At 43.8% G+C, this 26,099-nt stretch overlaps 1 protein-coding gene across 2 annotated transcripts in view; it reads right to left on the bottom strand.

Moving 5' to 3' along the window:
• LOC120932662 (trichohyalin-like) overlaps window positions 1–26,099 on the bottom strand; it is a 165,472-nt gene that overhangs the window by 67,807 nt on the left and 71,566 nt on the right. For both annotated transcript variants that reach the window (XM_040345205.1, XM_040345214.1), the window contains 8 exons: window positions 22,355–22,465; window positions 19,316–19,367; window positions 13,981–14,155; window positions 10,339–10,431; window positions 8,164–8,256; window positions 6,233–6,345; window positions 1,978–2,113; window positions 1,690–1,860 (listed from right to left, as the gene is read on the bottom strand). In XM_040345205.1, the coding sequence (XP_040201139.1) occupies window positions 1,690–1,860; window positions 1,978–2,113; window positions 6,233–6,345; window positions 8,164–8,256; window positions 10,339–10,431; window positions 13,981–14,155; window positions 19,316–19,367; window positions 22,355–22,465 (944 nt within the window). The remainder of the gene's footprint in view (window positions 1–1,689; window positions 1,861–1,977; window positions 2,114–6,232; window positions 6,346–8,163; window positions 8,257–10,338; window positions 10,432–13,980; window positions 14,156–19,315; window positions 19,368–22,354; window positions 22,466–26,099) is intronic.

Here is a 26,099-nt window from a genome sequence, read left to right on the forward strand (position 1 = left end):
CCTGACCCTGTTGGACCTCTACCAATATAAGACCCTAAGTGGAGTACACATTCACAACTTTTGTCTAGGTAGATCCACATTGGGACCTTAAAGTGTAGTAATACGCTTAGGCAGCGCCATCATTCCTAACCCTTTTACATATTATACTTTCTCTGTCCCCTAGGGGACAGTTTTCCAGGAAGGCAGCAGCCTCTTACAAACCTCAGATATCTCAGCGCAGGTTTCTTTACACGCTTTTTATGAGAAAAGCACTTTGTTAAATGGAACTTAAAGCGGAAGTAAACCCATCCATAAAATAGTTTTATTTTCAGCATGTGCCGGAAATGTAACAAACCTATTGGTTGTGCTCTCAACCAAACTGTGAAACCATCCAATGGCTGGGGTCGTAACTTATCACATATGCAGCATCATGGCAGTTGTAGATTAAACATAGGCAAAGATGGCAGCTTCCTTGGCTGAAAACTATAGGGGGGGTTCACTTACATCATGCCTCTGCCTGTGGGAGTCATGATTGTAACTGTCAGCCTTGCAATGCCTCATGGGACTTGTAACTTTGCAACAGCTGGAGGGCCGCCAGTTTGAGACCCCTTATCTAGGTGGTCATAGCTGAAATGGGAGTGGGTACTTGCCAGAAATAGGTACCTGACCATTCCACTTTAAAAAAAGTGCTAAAACATTAGGGGGGGGGGGGGGGGGGGTTACAGAAAGCAAAACTTCCATTTGAGGCTGAAGTTCCACTTTAAAGTGGTACTAAAGGTTCGATTTTTTTTAAATAACAAACATATCTTACCTCAACTGTGCAGTTTGTTTTGCACAGTGTGGCCCCAAGTGCCATCTTCTGGGGTCCCTCGGTGGCTGTCTCGGCTCCTCCCCGCATCAGATAACCCCCTCTGGGAAGGGTTCTTCCAAGGGGGTTAACTTGCAAGTCCTGCATTTGCATCCATAGACACGAATGCCGGACTGGGTCCCCGCCCCCGGCTCCCACGTCATTGGATTTGATTGACCGCAACGAGAGCCAATGGCTGCGCTGCTATCAATCTATCCAATGAAGAGCCGAGAAGCCGTGCCGAGATCCAGCTCGTTCTCTGAACAGGAACTTTCGAGGGCTCAGGTAAGTAAGCATTAATTATAATGCATAGGATTCATTAAGGTGAAAAAACAGGAAGGTTTACAACTCCTTTAAGTGCTAAATAAATATACCTAGTATGGTCGGCTTACAGGATCTGTATAACTGACCAGTACACACGATCAGAAAATCGTACGAAGAATAACATTTTCTGATGGTGATCGTATGATAATCGTATTCTTAGTACAGATCTTCAAGAGCCGATCATGGCAGTTCATCCGATATTATTCTATCGGACATGCACAATTTTTTTTTTTCATACCATGCCAGATCGTATGATTTTCATTTATTCAGTACAGCTATAGTTCGAAAATGCAATACAAATATACTACAACATCACTTCCGAATTTTTGTTCAGTCGTACGAGAATTTTCATGAGTTCAGTAAACTCATCAGATTTGATTTGAGATTTGCATGCAAAAAAAAAAAAAAATGGATAATCATTCATCCCATAATCTCATTGTGTGTACCGGGCATTAATATGTACAGTCTGCTCATAAAAGTAGTGTCGGATTTTGTATGATGTCCATTCTGAAGCCTATCTGCTGATTCTATGACCTCACCTCTTGTAGTTTCTCTATCTTGGCTCTGGCTGTCCTCTGCTCAGAGAACAGTTCCGATTTAATGTTGTTGAGCTGTCGTTCCAGTTCCTGGCGCTCCATAAATGAAATGCTGCCCTCCATATGCCTTATGCGGGCTTTTAACTCCTCCCGTTCCGTAGTTAAGGAGGAGATCTTGTTGAAAGAAATGCAATAACAATTTGTGATTCAAGTATCAGGAAGATTTCATTCACATCATATTTACGAAGAATAAAAGTACGAATATTATTTTTCTTTATTTTAATACCGCACCTCATACTGAAAGCTTGTTATCTGACCACTGTGTGTGCTGGAACATTGCTGCCGTATAGATTCTAGTTCCAGCTCTAGTTCTTGCAGTTCCTTCATGCATTCACTGCGTTTGTATTCCAGGATCACCAACTCTCTCCTGCAGTGCAGCATATCAAATTATATATTCTTATTCTTTATAGATAAAAGGTAAACATTTTATATAGTACAGTACATACATACTAAAACCTGAGAGACGGTGAAGGGGGCACTGCTTGAAGCAGGATGGACAGACAAAAGGAGATGGGTGTTTGTGATTAACCAGAGATTGGCGCACTGTGAGTGAAAGTGCACAAAGATGTAAAAAAAAAAGCTGCCCCTTTAAGGTGAAATGATTCACCTAGAATTGTGTATATCAAATTAAAGAATGTGGACCCGGAAGGGAGAATGCGTCACTTACGGGTCCTGTAGGACATCCTATTGAGGCTTTACCACACAGAGCAAGATGTGGCCAACAGTGGCGGCTGGTGCTTAAATTTTTTTTGGGGGGGTGCAAACAAACTGAAAAAAAAAAAAAAAAACATCAAGTGCAGCCACTGTGCCCATCAAACGCAGCCAATGTACCCATAAATTGCAGCCACTGTGCCATAAAACGCAGATACTGTACCCATCAATTGCCGCCAGTGTGCCCATCAATTGCCGCCAGTGTGCCCATCCTTTTGCCGCCAGTGTGCCCCATCAATTGCCACCAGTGTGCCCCATCAATTGGCGCCAGTGTGCCCCATCAAATGCTGCCAGTGTGCCCCCCCGTCCTGCACTTACCTGTCTCGGCGCTGTCCCCCATGCTCCAAGTCCTCCATGTCTTTTCCCCATCCTCTTCCTGTAATCTCTGCTATTATTGGATGCCTGATAGGTGTTCAATCACAGCGCCTGTCGCTTCAGCCAATCAGGTGACATGGTAACCAGACCCGAGCACCTGATTGGCTGAGAGGCGGGTCAGTGTTAGGGAAGCAATTTATTTGCTTCTCTAACGCTCTAATCAGGCGCTTCTAAAAACACCCAGGCCGATGTAACTCAGATGCCCGGTGCCCGACAAGGGGTCGGACACCTGAATAGGGGGGTGGCAGTGGCGACAATAGATAGATTCATGCGATGACTCCTGCGCCCTCTATGGACGCACCCCCACTGGTCAGCTCACCATCGCCGGAGGAAACACCTAGTGCCAGGAAAAGCACATATACAACATTTACAACTTTTTGGTTTTATATCATCAATAAACTTACTACACTATGAGACTTTACCCTTGTCTCCTGTGTGGAGTCACTTTTATAATTCCTAGCTTTATCCTGAGGGGCCATTGGAGCGGAGTGGTGCTGACAATGGAATCAATCTGGTATTCCAAATGCGCATTTTGACCATCCTGTAAAAAGGGGTCAAACACCTTTGGCGAGTTGCCACCTTCCCATTGAGCACTCGTGGTGGAAAAACTAGGAGTCACCATTATAAGAGCAACTTGTTTATGGGGTTGGGATTATTATCACACATGGACTTTATGCTTGCTAATTTGATATTTGATTCACTATTCAGTGTTGGACTTTCGTGATATTATTTAGATGTTTTTATCATACTTCATTAATCACCTATGAACACACTAAGTGCCACATCCTTTCATTTGATATACACAGAATGGGATGGGTGTTGATTATCCAATAATGAATGCTTAGGGGAAATGGGGATAAATTAGAGCTTCTAACAAAGTGGTAAGGAGGGCTATCCAAGGTAATTCAGACTTTCTATGGCTTTATTTTGCACCACATCTAATATCTAAGACTAAGATTTAAAGGGTGTATGAGGTTGAAGGCAGGTGCTGTGACCTGGGGGATGAGAGGCACATATGACAGGGGCAGTATAAATAAATAGGATGGGAGGAGATGGGTAGGAGAGGAAGTTCTGGAGGGGGTAAAAGGTGGCAGAATGGAGGTGGCACAAGGAGGAGGAGGAGAGGTTTGCAACCAAAGGTGCTGTGATCATTAAGGCAAAGCAGTTGACAGAGAGGCTAAGTGACCCAAAAAAAAGGTGAGCGGGAGATGCTGTAACTGGTGGAAAGAAGGTGGGATGGTATGGGGGGGAATTATGGAGTCAGGGAGTTGCTGTGACTAGGAATGGGAGTGTATTGTAATGAAAAGGGATTAGAGGAAGATGGTGTTACCTGGGGCCCATGAAAACGTTGCCATTAGCTTGCAGTAGGGGCATATTTTGCTCATCGGACTCTGGACTCTAGGAGTCTCTCCTCTGCATCAGACACTGCTGATCCCACTTTTGACAGTGGATGTCAGCAAAGCCACCACGCTCCTGCAGTAATCAGTATTACTGGTCCCCATACAGCCTGACATGGCCCCCTCAGCCCACTGCCCAGGGGCTCTCCGCTGGATCCTGCTGTAAAGTTACAGTTGGAGAGGAGCAGTTTTACTTACAGTTCCTATAAAGGTCATAATTTCATTGGGAAGGAGGAAACGTTTTCTTTAACACAGCTGCTAGAACTTAAGCCTAGTGGGTTAAATGTTGGACGGCATCAGCTGACGGCAAACCAGCTGACATTCGGCCCCTGTGTACGGCAGCTGGACCGACAGAAGCCGGCGATTTGGCCATGACCAAAAAAGGTCTGCCGACCGACTCCCTATCTGTAAAAATGTATCATGGCATGACAGATAGTCTACCCTTAAAATGTATGTAAACCCTAACCTGACAATGAACTTCTTCATTTCCCATGATGCTCATACACCCTGAAGTGTATTCGAGCATCATGGGAAATGTGGTTCCAAAACATCTGGGGTGCCAAAGTTCGCCATCACTGCTCCAGGGTGACAACAATGCTTCTCCATAGATACAGTACAGTGAATGAGCATTGTCACCCTAACACAGAAGGCGTGTTACTGGCAGGATTACCATGTGTGTTGTGACCCTATGACAGGAAGTGTAATACTGACAAGATCACCAGGTGAAAATAAAGGTAAAAATGTATGAGAAAATAAAGTCTAAAGACTGGTAAACTTCAAAATATTACCAGACATCACAAGTCTCCCATGAAGTGCGGGAGTCTCTCTCATTTCTGCCGCACCCGCACACTCCCGCACACCTGCAAGCGCCTCCCGATATCCTGGGAATGATCGTGCAGCAGGATGGACAGCTGTGGACATCGATCTCCCTGTATAGATTTTTAGCTGACAGCCGCTTCTCCTTCTCTCTCTCCCATGGCTGTCAGCTAAAAAGCTATACAGGGAGATGTTCACAGCTGTCCCTTTTGCTGCACAGATCATTCTCAGCTATTCTGGGTGCTCCTCCCCCGGTCCCCTTCCTGGTCCTTTTCCGCCCCCCTGTTCTCCTCCGCCCCCTCCATGTCCTTCTCCCCCCCTGTTCTCCTCCGTCCCCCTCTGTGTCTTTCAGCCACCCCCCCCCCCATGTTCTCCTCCGGCCTCTGTGTTCTCCTCTGCCCCTCCTTTTTTCCTCTGCTCCCCCTCGTCCCCTGCAGCCGGCTCCTCTCCTCTCCTACCAACTGTGGGTGGGGGGGGTCTGTCAGGAATTGCACACAGTGAGCGAGATCACTCCTGTGTCCTGTGATAACAGAGCAGAGTAAACTGTTTACTCTGCTCAGTTTATGAATGAACAGGAGTCTCTGTCTCCTCTTTATTCGTCTTGAGTGCTGAGAAAGGGACTGGGGAATCTGTGTCCTCAGTCCCTTTCTCTGTCTCAAAGGGGCGATGTCAGGGGTCTGTTCAGACCAATGATATCTCACCAAAGCCCCCCAAAAATATATAAAAAAAGTTGTTGCGGGCGTGGAGCGCCACCTCCCTGAAATGAGTTTTTGCAGGTTGGGATGTCTGTATTACATTTATGTTCTTGGGGTTTGGATACACTTTATACTACACTATTATATGACATGACAATGAGGAAGAGAGGGGAGTGTATATACATATATTTATTGTAAAAGGGGTTCAGGAGATCGGCTATTGTAGGGGTGAGGGTGTTAATTCACAGGTCTGTTATTTTCAGTTTATAAATTGTACCTTTCATATAGTGTATAAACAGCTTTCTAAAAGATTTTATGAGCCTGTTCATTGTCTGATACAGGAATTCTCTAAATGATGGACAATACATAACATAGGGTTTGTGGACATGTGTCCTTGGCACCTGAGGGTGAGGAGAATATAGTGTATGTGCTGGAACAGGCTGAGAAGTGGAGGAAGAGATAACATTTTTATTAAGTTTATCATCTTATTACCTGAAGTCTTCTTCTGTAATTTGACTTTCCCTCAGATGTGTCTCCATTTTCACTACTTCTTTCTGAGTCTTTTCTAGCAAATCACGCAGGGATTCTAGCTCATTATAAGCTTCCTATCACAAAGAAGATACATAGTAAGAATAAGGTTTAGTGTGTCATAATGTGAGGCAAGATGAATGATACAAATTTTACAATCTTAAAAGTATTTGTATTATATTCCTCATATAATTCCGTGTGTGATAAAGAAAATGTGGTATGAGAGAAAATTGAGGCTGCCGTTGCTGACCCCTTCGTTTGAAAATGCTAGATGCCTGGCTGTCATGCTGACCTGCTTGCCGTAATACGAGTGTTGAGATAAGAAATGCTAAATTACCTTTAACATAACAGTGAGGCAACAAGCATTTTTAAGAACAGGATTAGCAATGGCAGAACTAACATTTTTTTCTGATGACAGGTTCACTGTCAACTGTCCATAGATAATAAATATGCATGACCTGATCTGCCCAATAAAAAGCTGCATGTGCACTAACAGTATACAACCTCTGCAGACACAGCTTGGCCCACTGTTCTCAGAAAAAATATTGTCTCAGCTCATAGCTGTTCTACTAAAATGGGATTGCACTTGGCTGATATAATTGTTAATGTTTAGGTTATCCTCAGTCCGCATATAAATTTTGAGGCAGTCAGATTTTGACATTTATATCATCACTATGAGCAGGTTTAAACTAAAAGGTTATATTAAAATGGATGTAAACCCAACACCAGGGCTTTCACACAAAGGAAACAATACAAAGAGAACAGGGGGCCAGATTCACAAAAGAGATACGACGGCGTATCTCCTGATACGCCGTCGTATCTCTGTGATCCGCCCGTCCTAACTATGCGGCTGATTCATAGAATCAGTTACGCATAGCTAGCCCTAAGATCCGACAGGTGTAATTGACTTACACCGTCGGATCTTAGGATGCAATTCTATGCCGGCCGCTAGGTGGCGAGGACATTGCGGTCGGCGTAGAATATGCAAATGACTAGTTACGGCGATTCACGAACGTCCGCGATGCCCGTCGATCTAAATTTACGTAGTTTCCGTAGAGATACGCGTCGTAAAGATAAAGCTGGGCCCTAGGTGGTCTAAGCAATGTTAAGTATGGCCGTCGTTCCCGCGTTGAAATTTAAAAAATCACAACGTTTGCGTAAGTCGTCCGTGAATGGCGCTGGACGCCATTTACGTTAACGTCAAACCAATGATGTCCGTGCGACGTCATTTAGCGCAATGCATGTCGGGTAATTTTCCCGACGGAGCATGCGCGGCACGTTCGGCGCGGGAACGCGCCTAATTTAAATGGTGCCCGCCCCATTTGAATTAGGCGGGCTTGCGCCGAGCGGATTTACGTTACACCACCGCAAGTTTACAGGTAAGAGCTTTGTGAATCAGGCACTTACGCTGTAAACCTGCGGCGGTGTAACGTAAATCAGATACGTTACGCTGCCGCGGAGCAACATAAATGTACCTGAATCTGGCCCTGGATACTTTTTCATACAAGTACATGGTACAGCAGGCACATATCAGAAATATGAAACGTTGGGGTAACAAACACTTTAATATCATAAATAATAACATGTTATTAGGTTTTTTACTCCAGGACTCCAGGAGTTGATAACGAGTTTGGAAATTCTAGAGAAATGCTTAAATAATGCATTACAATTTAACTAAACCCAATCGATTTTAGTCGACTAAAATTATTTAAATTTCGTTTCAGTTACAGTCTTTTGATTAAAATACTATTTTTGTTTTAGTCGTATTTTAGTCATATGAATTGTTTTAGTTGTATTTTAATCAAATAAAATAGTGTCAATTTCATCTATGAAAATATTTTAGTCGACTAAATTACCACTGCTATAAATGTTATAAATGTGCATTCTGGCAGAACCTTTTTTTGTTGCAGGGCATCATTTAAATGCTGATCAGCTTCTCGGTACTGAGCCTTCCTCTGGGATATTCTCTCCTCCTCAAATGTGAATTCCTGTGAATGGCAGCAAACAGGAGAAGCAGATATCAATCTATGTAGGCTTCGTAGAACTAAGAAATCACTCACACAAGACATATCTGTACCAGTTCTTTTACCCACAGCAATATATTCCAGCACATACTGTAGATGTTTCTGGATCTATAGAAAATAACTATTATATGGCCTATATAATATAAGCATAATATGCATGATACAGTCAAGTGAATCATGAATACCAATAAGTTGTTTTTTGGTTAATGATAATAACCTTGTCAGCATGCCATGGTGGATTAGGAGCAGTAGCGGCTGGTGGGTTCTTCTTTTGTGTGGGTGGCAAACATGTACCAACCCACCTCTCCCCCCCCTGCTGGACCACCCGCAGAACTGACCACAGCGGCACCCACCAGACCACCCGTGGCACTGACCACCAGCCGGAACACCTGCAGGTGGTCTGGCGGCACTTACCTGCTGTGTGGTGAGGCTCTCCTCCTCTCCTGCAGTGGTGGGGCTGTCCTCCTCCTCTCCTCCAGTGCGGGCAACGGCGGCTCCCGTGTCCATTTCTCAGGCTTCCTCCCCTGTGTGTTTCCTGTTCCACAAAAGCGCTAGGCGCCCAATAGGGCTGCCTGTCGCTTTGGCCAATCGGGAAACAGGTCTCACAGACCTGCCTCTTAATTGGCGGGGAGGAACTGTAGTGTGACCATAGCAAAAATGAATTCCCTATCATCACACAACAGGCTGTGATCGGGACGCAGTGCTTTGCACCCCAAGCTCACTCGATTTGAAGCCTATTCGAGCCTCTGGCTATAATCCTGTGCTTCAAAATACACACCCCCGCCTTTCTCCGCCATAGTAATTCATGTGTCTGGCGTCCTGAAAGGGGCCAGGCACATGTATAGAGAGGGTGGTGGAGGTGCGTGTTAGGGGGGGCAGCGCATGTGCGCCCACAATGCACGGGCCGCCACTGATTAGGAGAGATATTCACTAATCATTTTTATGAGCTTGCTTAGTCCATTCTTATCAATCTCGATGTGGTCTATAAATTTTAATAAGAGCGGACATTCTAGGCCTGATGTGTCAGGCTGTTGTTTTAGAAGGGAAGACTATGGTCTGTAATTTCACCTTCCAATTCCACACCATTGGGCCAACATCACAGACTTCCAAGATCAATAACCTGCTCTTTGGAGATACCTTTAACACGTTATAAATTGAAGATCCCAAAACACATGTTTTAGTTACAGTATGTTTCTTAGAGGAATGGTGGTTTGGGTACTGGATTTAATCAGTGGGCCGGATTCAGAAACGAGATACGACGGCGTATCTCCTGATACGCCGTCGTATCTCTGAGTCCGGCCGTTCGTATCTATGCGCCTGATTCAGAGAATCAGTTACGCATAGATATCCCTAAGATCTGACTGGTGTAAGTGTCTTACACCGTCGTATCTTCGGCTGCATATTCTCGCTGGCCGTTAGGTGGCGCTTCCGTATAGTTACGCGAGGAATATACAAATTAGTATTTACGCCGATTCAGAAACGAACGACCGCCCGGCACTTTTTTTTTACGTTGTTTGCGTTCGGCTTTTTCCGGCGTAAAGTTACCCCTGCTATATGAGGGGTATGTGCGGCGTATCCTATGTTAAGTATGGCCGTCGTTCCCGCGTCAAATTTAAAAAATTTGACGTTGTTTGCGTAAGTCGTTCGCAAATAGGGCTTTGTGTATGTTACATTCACGTCGATACCAATGAGGCTTTGCGGCGGATTTTCAAACATGCGCACTGGGATTGTTTCACGAACGGCGCATGCGCCGTTAAAAAAAAAACGTCAAAAACGCGGGGTCAGGTAAAATTTAAATACTACACGCCCCCAACATCCCCATTAGAATTAGGCGGCCTTACGCCGCAACACATATGTTACGCCGCCGTAACTAAGGGCGCAAGTTCTTTCTGAATACAGAACTTGCGCCCAAAGTTACAGCGGCGTAACGTATCGGAGATAAGTTACGCCGGAAGAAAGATACGCTCAGGTATCTGAATCCGGCCCAGTAAGTTTATCTACAGTTTATCTGGTGGGTTTTTGATTACCCCATACATTTTTTCTTACCCGGCGAAGTTTGGCAACAGTTCCTTCCAAAATCTCCCTCTCTGCTAAAAGCTTTTCTATGATTCTCCTGTTCTGTACCTGTTCAGGCGAACACTGAAAAACAAAAGCAACAATCAAAGCCTATTAAAGACAAACTCCAGCCAAAACAGAGTTACTCTCTGTCACCCCCACCAGGGAGATTATTTCATTATTTTTATCCCAGTGACACCAGAACAAGAAATAGGTGTCACTAGGGTTGGAAGACAAAGGCAGCAATAAAAACCTCACAAAGATTTCAAACGTTCTCATTGTACTAAAAATAAATATATTTAGCGTCTGATAAGCATGTGCAAGGCACTTTGGGATCTAGAGTATTAAATTGCAGCTCACCAATTCTAAGACCCCTTTCACACTAAGGAGGTTTTCAAGTGTTTTTGCGCTAGATCTCTGGGAAAATAAATACAAATATTTATCAAAAAAAAGAAATAGCCAATAAATAACGCCTGAAAACTGCCTCCCATTCATTCCAGTGTGTCTTTTCACACTCGGCGGTGCACTTGCGGGACATTAGGAAAAGTCCTGCAAGCAGCATCTTTGGGGCGGTTTGGGAGCGCTGTATACAGCACTCCCAAAATGCCCTGCCCATTAAAATGAATGGGCAGAGATTCCAAAACGCCTGGACACGGACACTTTCAACACCTTCTTGCATTACCATTGCATAGAACAGGTAAGTACAATATGTTTTTCAGTTAGGTTAAAAAAGTTTTTATCTTTTAGAACAGGAGTGCCCAACCTTTTAAAGAGCGAGGGCCACTTAAGCACCTTCATAACTAGTCATGGGCCACAATGAGCGGAGCAGGCGGATGACAGGTACAAGTGCACTCCACATATGTAAAGTATACACAGACACAGCCCGCTCTACTCTATGGGCCCTCCGATCCGATCTGTCGAGATGGAAGGGGACAGAACCCCCCCTACTTTTTTTTTTTAGCGGATCAGATTGGAGGTAGGTTGGTGTAAATGGTCACAAGTCCGTTTACATCTGTGGTTCAATAGAGGTGAACTGAGGGTCTGATTGGGTCAAGGCTGCTTTCACACTGACGCAATGGGGTTTACCCACACCAAGGGTGCAGCGCAGTGCACTTATGGCTTAGCTACACTTTGCCATAGACTTCCATTATAACCTGCAGGGGTGGTGCACTTCCCCCAGGTAATAATGTAAGTCTATGGCTCAGTGCAGGTAACCTGCAGGTGTTTTGCGCTGCACCTGCGGATCAGTTTGCAAGCAGCCCAGTAACCACTGCAGAACAGATATTCCCATATATAAATTGTGATTTTAGTAATAAACCTTTAATAACAGTCTTCCATTCAGGTATCACTGGCTGTTGCTGTCCCAGACAGTGCGCATTTGGTAACACTCCGCCTGTGACAGGAGTTGGCGCTATACAGGAAGCATTGGCTTATGCGTCTCTGCTCCGCAGCCACTTGCTTCATTCGCAATACTGATTGCTCTGGGATGGTGGCTCGGCAAACCCACAATCTGGGCTTGCCAACCCACCATCCCAGAGCAGGAGGTCACGGGGCCACATCAGAGTGCTCCGCAGGCCACATGCGGCCCTCGGGCCACTGGTTGGGCATCCCTGTTTTAGAACTACTTTAAGATGCTCTTTACATAAATCCCTAAAGCACAACAGTAAAGCTACTGTAAATTCTCCCTGTAATCCAGTATGTAGGTAATACCGTGCTGTGAACAATGACATCAACTTGATTATGGCTATTCATAGGCAATCCAAAGTGAGCATGTTCTCTGCCAGTAAAAGTGTAGTTCTCTCTTAGTGATACAAACTGATAGCTGCTGTTTATATCTATTAGATTTCATCAACTTTAACACTCATAGCTGAGAATTCAGATTGTGGTAGATGCTTAAAAGTTAATAGTTGTATAGTTTTATATATTTCTCAGGAACCCTATTGGTAAGATCTTCGTACTTGAGTTCCTGGGCCTGTAACCATTACACTCTGCCTGTTGGATTTTTTTTATATAGTGGAGAATGCAAGAGGTTCTTTTAACCACTTCGTTACCGGGCCTATTTTGGCACTTCTCTCCTTCATGTAAAAATCACAATTTTTTTGCTAGAAAATTAATCAGAACCCCCAAACATTATATATTTTTTTTAGCAGACACCCTAGGGAATAAAATGGCGGTCATTGCAACTTTTTTTCTTACATGGTATTTGCGCAATAATTTTTCAAACGCCTTTTTTTAGGGAAAAAAACAGTTTCATGAATTAAAAAATAACAAAACGGTAAAGTTAGCCCAATTTTTTTGTATAATGTGAAAGACGATGTTACGCCGAGTAAATAGATACCTAACATGTCACGCTTTAAAATTGCGCACACTCATGGAATGGCGCCAAACTTCGGTTCTTAAAAATCTCCATAGGCAACGCTTTAAATTTTTTTACAGGTTACTATTTTTGAGTTACAGAGTAGGTCTAGTGCTAGAATTGTTGCACACGCTTTAACGCACGCGATGATACCTCACATGTGGGGTTTGAACGGTGTTTACATATGTGGGCGGGACTTGCATGTGCGTTCGCTTCTGCACGCGAGCGACCGAGACAGGGGCGTTTTAAAATTTTTTTTTTATTATTTTATTTTTTCAGATCATTCAGATATCACCGCTCAAAGTCCAGGACGTCCCAGGACGTCCTACGGATCTGAAGTGGTTAAAACATGCAAATGTCCAGGCGGACATGGAACAAAGTTGGGGATAATGTAATAAACATTTAATAAATAATAGAAGTTCAGAAGGCAATGGTTATCACTCCAGTCTTTGAAGCCAGTGGTCTCCATTTAAAACAACAACACCATGAGCATCTTCTGATCCTGATTCTTTCGGCATATTCCTTCATGCCTAATAAACATATGATTATTACAATAACTAGAATGACAATAATTGTAAAGATTTGCACACAAATTCTAGGAAACCATAGAAATAATTATAGACACATTACTGTGAGCTTCTAATTATACAGAATTATCTGCACTGACCTCGCTGACTGCAGCCATAAAATCTCAGTACCATACCAGCAAATGCTATATTTTTATGAATAAATCAGACCTCACTAATGGCCTATTTAGGACTGCCAGGTTTTTATTGCTGTTTTGTGTCCCCCATAGACAGATTTCCCCTAACTTTATATCCTGGTGATTTGACAGGAAATCTCATCATTAGAGGATAAGCCACCTTTTATAGTGCTACAGAGACAAATATCTCCATTTTTTTCCTTTCTTCCTGCTCTTATGTTAATAGTCCCTGGAACACTTTCTAAATGTGTGAACAAAGGTGCGATCACCAAAGCAAACCTAATTAGAGCCATTCAGACTTCTGACTGGCTCAAAATGGTTGAATACGGTTAGATAGAGGAGGTATTTGAAGAGAAAGGGGATCACAGCTGACACTTTTTATAAAAGTTTTATGCAGCCTGCCTTTTAGGACTTGGCAATAAATGTTTTTCATATATTATTCTTGAACATACATTGGAATTGGCATAATAATAATATTTCTGGTAGCTGGTGATTACAATAAAAACCTACACATTCACCGCAAAGCAGACACCACAAAGTAAAAAAAAAACACATTATACAATGTCTGATATACCAAAAAATCACTAGTAGGTCCCTTAGCATTGCGATCTCTGGACGAATCAGTTGATTTAAGTGGACTTGAACTCCACCGTTTTGGGCTTCCACTCCTCCATTCTCTTGAGGTGAAAGTTCTATCAAAGGCCTCTTCATCTTCATCATCAGTGGTAACCTTGCTAGAGCCAGTGTATCTGAAAGAAAATCCAATAGCTTTAAGGGGAAATACATTTAAATGTGGTAACAGGGTATACCTTTAATGCTGCGTATACACGATTGGAATTCCCGACAAGAAATGTTTGATGTGAGCTTTTGGTCGGAACTTCCGACCGTGTGTAGGCCCCATCGGACTTTTTCTGTCGGAATATCCGACAGCAAAAATTTGAGAGCTGGTTCTCAAATTTTCAGACGGGAAAAGTTCTTGAAGGAAATTCCGATTGTCTGTATGCAATTCCGACGCACAAAAAAACATGCATGCTCTGAATCAATTTGACGCATTCTCGTAAGCATTGAACTTAATTTTAGTGTTGTACGTCACCGCGTTTTTGATGGTCGGAATTTCAGACAACATTTGTGTGACCGTGTGTATGCAACACAAGTTTGAGCCAAAATTCCGATGGTGTGTACGCGGAATTGCACACAATGATATTTGTCTTAATTTCATCAACCTAACCTTAACATTTCCCAGGTTATTTGGAACTGAGGTATCCCCTTATCTTTATAGAGTAACCTAACCATGTATGTGGAGACATTTCTTATACACAAGCCTGTGCTTTGTCTATGCAAGGTAAAGCAACGTATTCACTTAACTGCCATCTTCACAGCCGACAATACTACCTTACCCGCAACTCCTTTGCTGCTCTGTTCCACCAACATGTGGACAAAAATAAATATTCTATGTTTCTGGGTATGGAAAGTACAGTATGTTACTCACTGCCCTTCCTCCCAAATGACATTGTGATTGCTTGGCGATAGGTCACTTAGGCACCTAGTAACTGTAAAGAGTTATACAAATTCTAGGAAACCATAGAAAGAATTTTGATCAGAAATAGGAGGAAATGAATGGATAAGCTACCTTTGACAGATGCCACTCGAACACATGTCTCTATATATTTTACTTCCTGCCCTCGTGTCCATAGGAGAATTTGATTTACTCCCCTTCCTTCCACATGACAGTGTGACTGCTTTGTAATATGTCACCTAATGTTGTCACATGGAAACTTCAGCAAGGGAAGACTGGGCTGGGGGCATTAGCTCCCTAAACCCAGGGTACATAATATGTGTTGGTGATTGGTGGAGAGACTGTCATACCAGCCCATAATCAAAGTATGACTCAGTAAAATGATTTATATTGTTGGGTGAAGGCCCAGAGTAGGGATACTCCCCTCTCAGACCTCAGTACAAATAATATCTGTTGGTGGTTGGTGGCCCTGAGTGTGGATACTTCAAATTCAAACCTTAAGGAGAGTGGCTAGAAGCTCTGACTGGGGATATTAAACCATTCAGTTTCCAGTCAGCCTGGTCCCTAGAACAAATAACAGTATATACAGTGAGGGGAAAAAGTATTTGATCCCCTGCTGATTTTGTACATTTGCCCACTGACAAAGAAATGATCAGTCTATAATTTTAATGGTAGGTTTATTTTGATCCTCTATCAATCAGCAAGATTTCTGTCTCCCAGGTGTCTTCTATACAGGTAACGAGCTGAGATTAGGAGCACTCTCTTAACCCCTTCCATACAGGGCATTTTCACCCCCTTCCTGCCTAGACCAATTTTTAGTTTTCAGCGCTGTTGCACTTTGAATGACAATTGCGTGATCATGCAACACTGTACCCAAACGAAATCTTTATGTTTTTTCCCACCCACAAATAGAGCTTTCGTTTGGTGGTATTTGATCATCTCTGCGGTTTTTATTTTTTGCGCTATAAACAAAAGAAGAGCGAAAAAAAAATTTCCTCAGTTTAGGCTGAAAAGTATTCTTCTACATATTTTTGGTAAAAAAAAAAATCGCAATAATCGTATATTGATTGGTTTGCTCAAAAGTTATAGCGTCTACAAAATAGGTGATAGATTTATGGCATTTTTATTTTATTATTTTTTTTACTAGTATTGGCGGCGATTTCTCAAGGGGAGGAGACCGATGTGTTCCTCTGTACTGGGAACACACATTGGTCTCCTCACCGCTGACAGGAGGTGGATCTGTGTGTTTACACACACAGATCCACACTCCTGCCTTGATTACCGGCAATCGCGGGTGCCCGGCGGCAATAGCGGGCACCTGTGCCGGGTCACGAGCGCTGCCGGGGGCGCGCGCGCTCGCCCCCGCCCTAGATCGCCGGGAACACAGGACGTCATATGACGTCCACCCGGATCGGCGAGGGGTTCCTGCCACCGTCATTTCCCAATGACGCGGTATGGAAGCGGTTAAAGGGGTTGAGATCAGGTGATTGACTCAGACATTGCAGAATATTCCACTTCTTTTCCTTCAAAAGCTCCTGGGTTGCTTTTGCTGTGTATTTTGGATCATTGTCCATCTGTACTGTGAAGCTCTGTCCAATCAACTTTGCTGCATTTGGCTGAATCTGGGCTGACAGTATTATCTCTAAACACTGCAGAATTCATCCGGCTGCTATTGTTTCCTATCACATCATCAATAAACATCAATGACCCAGTGTCACTGGAAGCCATGCATGCCCATGCCATCACAATGCCTCCACCATGTTTTACAGATGATGTTGTGTGCTTTGGATCATGAGCTGTTCCAAGCTTTCTCCACGCTTTTTTTTTCTGGTACAGATTAATCTTAGTTTCATCCATCCAAAGAATGCTTTTCCAGAACTGGTCTGGCTTTTTTTAGATGTTTTTGGCAAAGTTCAATCTGGCTTTTCTATTATTCAGGCTTATGAATGGTTTGCTCTTGTGAAGTCTTCTCATGATTGTAGTCTTTGGCAGTGATATGCCCACCTCCTGGAGAGTGTTCTTCACTTGTCTAGATGTTGTGAATGGGGTTTTCCTTACCATAGAGAGGATCCTGGGATCATCCACCACTGTTGTCTTTCATGGACGTCCAGGCCTTTTTATGTTGTTGAGCTCACCAGTATGTTCTTCTTTCCTCACAATGTACCAAACTGTTAATTTGACCACCCCTAATGTCGCTGCTTTCTCTCTGATGAATTTGTTTAATTTTTTAAGCCTTACAATACCATGTTTCACTTGTATGGACAGCTCCTTTGAATGCATGATGTAGGTTTACAGCAATAGATTCCAAATACTACACTTATGCCGCGTACACACGATCGGTTAAACCGATGAGAATGGTCTGATGGACCATTTTCATCGGCCAAAACCGATCGTGTGTGGGCGCCATCGGTTATTTAACCATCGGTTAAAAAAAAGCCAACTTGTTTTAAATTTAACCGATGGATTCCTAACCAATGGGGGAAAACAACAATCGTTAGTAGGCACAACCATCGGTTAAAAAGTCGCTTGGAAGCATTGTACTTCGTTTTTTCAGCACGTCGTTGTGTTTTACATCACCGCCTTCTAACACGATCGTTTTTTTAACCGATGGTGTGTAGGCACGACTGACCATCAGTCAGCTTCATTGGTTAACCGATGAAAACGGTCCATCGTTCCGTTCTCATCGGATGGACTGATCGTGTGTACGCGGCATTAGGATCAACTCCAGACATTTTACCTGCTTAATTGATAAAGAAATAATGAAGGAGCACCCCACACCTTTTACAGTATCTACTTCCTTAATCTCTCTGAGAGGTTATGTGACCAAGCGAGTTGCATAGAAAGTTAATACTGGAAGGAAGCAAAACTGGTAAAATGTGTTGTTCTCCTTTGTTAAAGCAGTAATACAAATATTTGTGATGATGACATTTTTTTTTCAGTATTTTATTTACGTGTGTCCCTATTTTCACAGGGGAGCAGTCATTTTTTTCTACACATAAAGTACGTCAAACTTTTAGTTGGCCATAACTCTTACTTTGCATGCACAGATTGAATCAGTCCTTGGACCTTGCCAGTTCCATTACACTGAACTTGTAAAAAACACATGTCCTTAGCAGTCACTTGCAATATTGGTGGTAATTTATTCAGTCAAAAAGCATGGCATACAGATAGCAACATTCAAGCACCTTCACGTGTGTTGCACCTTTCGTGCTTATTCATAAGGTCTTATAAGTAAACATATTTTTGCAATGAAGTTGCATAATACGTCAAATTGTTTGTATAATGCTGTATACTATATATGCCATGCTTCAAGACTAACTAAACAAGACACCATTGAGGACTCGTTGGGTTTCTTACAAATACAGTTAAGTACACGTTTTCTTTCCCTATATACACAAAGCGCAGGTTCATTTGCAAACCATGTTTCTTTGTACACATTTAGGCTATCAGTAAAAATATAAAAATAGCACAGAGCTAGGAAAAACTACCTGAGCCACTAACAGAAAATAAGCATTTAACAAATTAGGGCAGAATTTAAGTGGTATTAAACCCAAACATGTATTATATTGCAGCTTATCAATCACAGTGTGTATTAGCGTGCCCCCACTCTGGATGAAGGCGTAGTACCTTTGGACAACAGGATTGTTAATCTGGGGGGAGGCGAGTTTTAGGCAGACTAGCAGTATTAAATACACTAACAAATTGAAGCTGAACTCTAGCTAACACTTTACAAATAGTTACAGCAAAAGTGTTTTCCTTTTTGGGATACAGGTTTTACACAAATAAATAAATAAAAGATGATTATTGTAGGCCCCCCCTGTCAGTAGTAAATGGTCTGTCTTAACCCCGTAACTACTACATCTACAAGGCAGCTTCATCTTTTGAAAAACAACAGATTTACTGGCAAGATCACCAGGTGAAAATAAAGGAAAGAAAGCCTAAACAAGAAAAGTAATACAGCCACCACATCTAAGAACTGGTAAGCTGCAATAAAATAAATGTTTGCTTTTGGGTTGAATACCACGTTAAGTAAAACATGCTATTCTGCGCACTTGTTTCTGGGTTACGCCAAAAAATTATTGAAGGTACCCAGCAACTCGGGTTGTTAGGAGAGGTCAGCAATGACAGCTTACATATTTCTCGAAGTACAAATTTCCTTTATTTTCCTACAGATAAGGCCTGGACCAAAAAAGTAGTACTATTAAGCATGGTAACATCAGAATATGAAGCAAGTATGCCTGTCCCCACACACATGCAGAAACAACATTTCTTTTAAAACTTCATAACTAATTAATACAATTTTCTTTACACTATTCAGTTATTATATTTAATAAATAAAATATATGAATATGATTCCAAACAGAAGGTCAGAATATACTCCAGCTGAACTTACCTTCCGCAATCATCCCTATCACGGAGGCCTCTTCTTTTGCTGTGGCCAGGATCTGAGTAAGAAAGCTGTATGTAAGTGTATTTTGCACATTCTAAAAATATGTAAAAAATTGTTTAGACAACATATTCTGGATCCTTGTTCAAATCTTGAAGGTATGTTCTCAATGATCTATATTACAATCTGCATTTACTCTCCATGCAATGTAAAATTGACAGCGCAGTTCAAGACTGTAAACTCTTACAGGTAAGGAAATAGTATTTTGCTATTGTTCTATGCTTTTTTTCTGATACAGATTTTGTAACTTGTCATTCTTGTATGACTTAGGCCCCGTACACACGACAGAGGAACTCGACGTGCTTGGCACGTCGAGTTCCTCGTCGAGTTTTGGGATGAAGCCGCCGAGGAGCTCGGCGGGCCGCCTTCTCCCATAGAACAACGAGAACAACGAGAAAATAGAGAACATGTTCTCTATTTTCTCGTCGAGTTCCTCGGCGGCTCCATCGAGCCAAAACTGTACAGACGACAGAGTTTCTCGGCAGAATCCGGGTTTTGACCGAGTTTCTCGGTGAATTCTGCCGAGAAACTCTGTCGTGTGTACGAGGCCTTACTTTGTACAACACCACCAATTGGTTCTATATAAATAAGTAATAACAAGATGTATTAAAATCTTAAATCCAAGTAGATTAAAATCCTAAATACAGAAGAAATGTGGGGGGGGGGGGATATAGCCTTTCTGAAATGGAGGTGCAGGAAAAAAAAAGTCAGGGGGGGGGGGGCAACTGGTGCATGGGAGCTTCAGTGCATTTTCCAACTGGAAGCTGGCTTGTATTACCTTCTTGTTTAGAGGCAGCAGTATCTGCTTTGTAAACTAAAAAATGATATACTGTATAACAAATCTCTAATGTAATCTGACAAATGCAATGAACTAGGTAACATTAGCAGAAAGACTTTTTTAGTGTCCCCAAAGTCTACCAACCCCCCCCCCCCCCTGTTTCTCCAAAGTCCAGCACACCTGGTCTTTTGTCTCACCAAAATCTAGACACCCCCTCCTCATTTTTTGTCTCTCTAATGTCCACCCCCTGTATTTTTGTTTCTCTAAAGTCCAGTCCCCCATATTTTTTCATCTCTACAAAGTACAGCCCCCTCCCCCACATTTTTTATCTTTCCAAAGTTCACACCCCCTTTCCCTCTCAATTTTTTGTCGCTCCAAAGTCCAGCCCTTCTCAAATCCCCATCTCTCTTTCCTCCCGTTTTTTGTCTCTCCGAAGTCCAGCCCTTCTCACACCCCCATCTCTCTTCCCTCCCGTTTTTTGTCTCTCTGAAGTCTAGCCCTTCTCACACCCCCATCTCTCTTCCCTCCTGTTTTTTGTCTCTCCAAAGTCCAGCCCTTCTCACACCACCATCTCTCTTCCCTCACGGTTTTTGTCTCTCCAAAGTCCAGCCCTTCTCAAACCACCATCTCTCTTCCCTCACGGTTTTTGTCTCTCCAAAGTCCAGCCCTTCTCACACCACCATCTCTCTTCCCTCCGTTTTTTTTGTCTCTCCAAAGTCCAGCCCTTCTCACACCCCCATCTCTCTTCCCTCCGGTTTTTTGTCTCTCCAAAGTCCAGCCCTTCTCACACCCCCATCTCTCTTCCCTCCCATTTTTGTCTCTCCAAAGTCTAGCCCTTCTCACACCCCCATCTCTCTTCCCTCCCGTTTTTGTCTCTCCAAAGTCTAGCCCTTCTCACACCCCCATCTCTCTTCCCTCCGGTTTTTTTGTCTCTCCAAAGTCCAGCCCTTCTCACACCCCCATCTCTCTTCCCTCCGTTTTTTTGTCTTTCCAAAGTCCAGCCCTTCTCACACCCCCATCTCTCTTCCCTCCCGTTTTTTGTCTCTCCAAAGTCTAGCCCTTCTCACACCACCATCTCTCTTCCCTCACGGTTTTTGTCTCTCCAAAGTCCAGCCCTTCTCACACCACCATCTCTCTTCCCTCCGTTTTTTTTGTCTCTCCAAAGTCCAGCCCTTCTCACACCCCCATCTCTCTTCCCTCCAGTTTTTTGTCTCTCCAAAGTCCAGCCCTTCTCACACCCCCATCTCTCTTCCCTCCCGTTTTTTGTCTCTCCAAAGTCCAGCCCTTCTCACACCCCCATCTCTCTTCCCTCCCGTTTTTGTCTCTCCAAAGTCTAGCCCTTCTCACACCCCCAACTCTCTTCCCTTCCGTTTTTTGTCTCTCCAAAGTCCAGCCCCCTCCTCCACATTTTTTTATCATTATCAAATTCAGACCCCCTTTCCCCCTCCATTATTTTATTCTCTCCAAAGTCCAGCCCTTCTCACACCCCCATCTCCCTTCAAAAAAAACAAACCTCAATTTTCCTCTTGACATTTTTTGGGCTCTCCAAAGTCCTGCCCCACTCCCCCTGTTTTTTTTTCTCTCCAAGGTCCAGACCCCCCCCCCCCCACTTCACATATTTTTGTCTCTACAAAGTCCAGCCCTACCTACCCCCCCCCCCTTATATCCTCCTCTTGCATTTTTCTCTCAGTCAGTGTCATGGACGTTGCTAGTCCTTTGAATCCATAGCATGTACTGGCACTGTTTACTTGTACATAAATGATAGTGCTGTGATTTCCTCCACCTTAGTTTCTCCTTATGTGCTCACCTCCATCAATGGACTTGCTAAGTATCAGGTCAGAAGCACTTTCCCCTTTCAGGGTTACTCCCGGTCTGTACCTGGGAGGGACTCAGGGAAGACCCGTGTGGCAGTGCATGGAGGAGGAGTTTGGTGCTTTGGGCACTGTGTTAATAGCAGCCTGGGGGGGGGGGGGACGGCACGACTGAAATATATGAGGGCACAAGTGTTTGTAGCTGCTGGCTTTTAAGATTTTTTTTTTCAGCGGAGCTCTGCTTTAATTGTATCAGTCATGCTAGCAGCTCAGAGTTATGTATGATGTATATATAACCTCCTGCATTCAGTATGATTCATAAATCAAAAAGCTAAAAAAAAACTCCATGTGATTGAACATAATATATTCCTGAATTTAATGTTTACAATCTGTCACCTCTCTTGTTGCTGCTCAGGGCTTTACGAATATGATCTCGCACCCTCTCTGTTGTCACCGAGTCCAAATCGCTGTCAACTGTGACTGCATCAAAACTCTTCAAAGGGACCCCTAGGGAAAAATAAAACAGCAACACTTACCAAACTGAAGGCCATGAATAAAACTGCATTACCATATACCTGCTCCAAAAGGTATATGAGACCGTGTGATATAGTTTAGCATTCATTTTCACAGCTTATTCAACGTACTTGTCAAGTATTTTTATTGGTATCTGTGTCTCTTTGGAGAGATTTTTTCTTATTTGACCCTGTACATGGTCTCATCAGGACAGGAAGCGAGAAGTAATTTTGTAGGTTGAGACATAAAGCACAATGCAAAATAAAAAAGTTTTTACTGGAGCTGGACTTTAGGCACACACTACTAGATGTAGTCAGGTGCCACTTAAAAAAATGTATATCTGTATGTAAGGGATGAGTTTCAAATTTGCTGCAAATTTCTGGGCAAACTACCATGTTTTGCATATACCCATAATGCTCTGTGGTCCCTTCAGTGGCACACCTAGCATACCTGGCAGCCGTCGACAGGTCATTTTTTTTAACACCCCCATACATTAAAAAAATAAGCAATTTGAAATTAAATGTCATGCATTGGAGCAGAATTGGCCAATGGAAGACAGACAGCAGCAGCTGTAAATATGACTTCAACTGCAGAGAGACTGAGCATGTCAATCTGGCCAATATGCAGGAGCTCAGGGATATCTTCTGCTTAGTTACAACACTGAAAATAGTTAGAAGTGACACTTTGAAGGGATCCAGAAGGCTTAGAGGTATATAGCTTATAGAGTGGGAGTAATCCAGGTAGCAAACAATTGTGCTGCAAGTTTAAGCTCTTGCTAGACCTGCCAGGCGTCACAAGTTTGTTGCACAATTGTAGCAAGTCCGCATTGCATGACTCCAGATAATTTTTCATTGTGAACATTCTACAAGCCTGCTGCAAGTTCTGGTTCAGTAATGTTGTGCAATAGTCATCCCACCACAGGGGTCACTGTGGTTGAATTTCCATGCTGTAGACTTGCAGAGCTCATGCTGTAGACTCACCACTGCAACTTTGCTCTTGCTAGAGACTTGTCATGCAAATTGGCTACACATTGGAAAAGTGTCAACTTGTGCTTCAAGTGCTCTGCAAGTGTACAACCTGCCAGTGAAAATGTGCAACACTGCCACAAGTTTGTGGCAAGTCATCCTTGCTATTAGTGGTGGCTGGTGTTGGAATCCATGCATCCGGCATCCTGAAAGGGGCCAGACGCATGAATAGGGGTGGCGGGCCGGTGGGCCCTTCATGGGACGGGTCTGACAGGGGGGTGCCCCCCCACTCCCCGCCAGAACACTCCGATCAGCATTCTCCACCATTCGCTAGGAGCGCTGAACGGGAGCCGGTCGGCTGCTGGTTTTCCAGCATGCACATCGGACAGACCGACATACACACAGGCCGAACGTCGGCTGTTTTTTTTTTTTTTACCGGCCGATGTCTCCTGACATTCAGCCTCTGTGTACCAGGCTGAAAACAGCACTTCCTTTGAGCTTAACAGAAAGCACAGTCTTATCTTTGTTCTGTAAACTATTAGGCCCTGTACACACGATCAGTCCAAACTGATGAAAACGGACTAAAGTTCAGTTTCATCGGTTCACCGATGAAGCTGACTGATGGTCTGATGTGCCTACACACCATCAGTTCAAAAACCGATCGAGCCCAACACGGTGACGTAAAACACAACGATGTGCAGAGAAAAATTAAGTTCAATGCTTCCAAGCATGCGTCAAATTGATTCTAAGCATGCCCGGGTTTGGAACCGATGCTTTTGCGTACTAACCATCGGTTTTGACCGATCGGTTACCAGTCCATCAGTTCAATTTTAAAGCAAGTTCTAAATTTCTGGACCGAAGGATAACAGACTGATGGGGCCCACACACGGACGGTTTGGATCGATGAAACTGAACTTCAGTCTGTTTTCATCAGTTTGGACTGATCGTGTGTACAGGGCCTTACTCTCACCAGCCAATTTGTAATGAAGATAAACATAGGTATGGATGTTTGAGGTCCAGCCTGGGTGGCAATCCTGGCTCCCTCTATACCTACAGTGATGTATGAGGTCCAGCCTGGGTGGCAATCCTGGCTCCCTCTACACCTACAGTGATGTATGAGATCCAGCCTGGGTGGCAATCCTGGCTCCCTCTATACCTACAATCAGGGCCGATGCAAGGATTTTTGCCAACTCAGGTTAAGGTGCATTTTGCCGCCCCCCCTCCCCCCCCTGGCATGCACGCATGCACTGGGCACAACACATCAGGGTACAGTGCACATCAGGGCACAGCACATCAGGGCACATGAGGGCACAGTGAACATCAGGGCATAGCACATCAGGGTACAGCACACCAGGCCACATCAGGGTAAAGGACACAGCACATTAGGTCACAGTACATCAGGGCACAGCACATCAGGGCACATGACATTAAGGCACAGCAGACTGGGGCACAGGACATCAGGGCACGGGACATCAGGACACATGGCACATAAGGGCACGGGGCACTTGGCGCACATGAGGGCATATTGGCACACATCGGGGCATATTGGAGCACATCGGGGCATATTGGAGCACATCGGGGGATATATTGGAGCACATAGGGGCACAGCGTTTACCTGGCAGCCAGTATGCAGGAAGCATCTGTGATAAATTCTCTCTCATGTCACGCTGCCTTGGCGGCCTCTCCTCTCTTCTCGTCCATCCCAGATGATGTCACAAGCAAATGGGGATGGACGAGAAGAGAGGAGGGGCCGACGGGGCAGCGTGACATGAGAAAGAATTTATCACACACACTGTCAGTGTGGCTGCAGCGCTCCCCTCCCTCCCTCCTCCTCTACACTTCACACACAGCAGACATCTCCCGCTGTGTGTATTGGAGCTTAGTGTGAAAACTTTGGCCGCGCTGTGAGAAAAGTCCCGCCCTCCTCCTAGATCAGCTTGTGTGATAGACGCATTGTTCTGCCTATCACATGAGCTGATCTAGGAGGAGGGCGGGACTTTTCTCACATCATGGCCAAAGTTAACACACTAAGCTCCAATACACACAGCAGGAAATGCCTGCTGTGTGTAATCCTGGGACTCACAGAGACGAGAGAGACACTGACACAGTGACACTGTCAATTTTCCAGCCTGGGTAACAATCCTGGCTCCCTCTATACCAGGGATCCTCAAACTACGGCCCTCCAGCTGTTGCGGAACTAGACATCCCATGAGGCATTGTAAAACTCTGACATTCATAGACATAACTAGGCATGATGGGAATTGTAGTTCCTGAACAACTGGAGGGCCATAGTTTGAAGACCCATGCTCTATACCTACAGTGAAGGACTCAGGGACAGGAAGTGTCTTATTCCCAGGATTATTAATTCAAAATAGAGGAAAAGAATCCTGAAAAAGTAAACTCCAGCAGCAACTCCATCTAAGGAGTAGTTAACTGAAAAATATCTAATAATTTTTGTATCTAGAGATGCTGTAAGGCATTCCCTAAATCTGTAATTTAAAGAAGTAGTGAATTTTCCATGTTACCATTAAAGCCACATGTAAACGGTCGTCTCCATGCTGCACATTTGTTTTTGCCATTGACACAGGTTCCTCCTTGTAGTCCCAAGTTTCCCATGTCTTTTTGACAATAACTTACCTAATAGCCTACTAATGGCCAGAATT

Source organism: Rana temporaria, chromosome 1 (genome assembly GCF_905171775.1).
Source record: "Rana temporaria chromosome 1, aRanTem1.1, whole genome shotgun sequence".
In the NCBI taxonomy this organism is placed as follows: domain Eukaryota; kingdom Metazoa; phylum Chordata; class Amphibia; order Anura; family Ranidae; genus Rana; species Rana temporaria.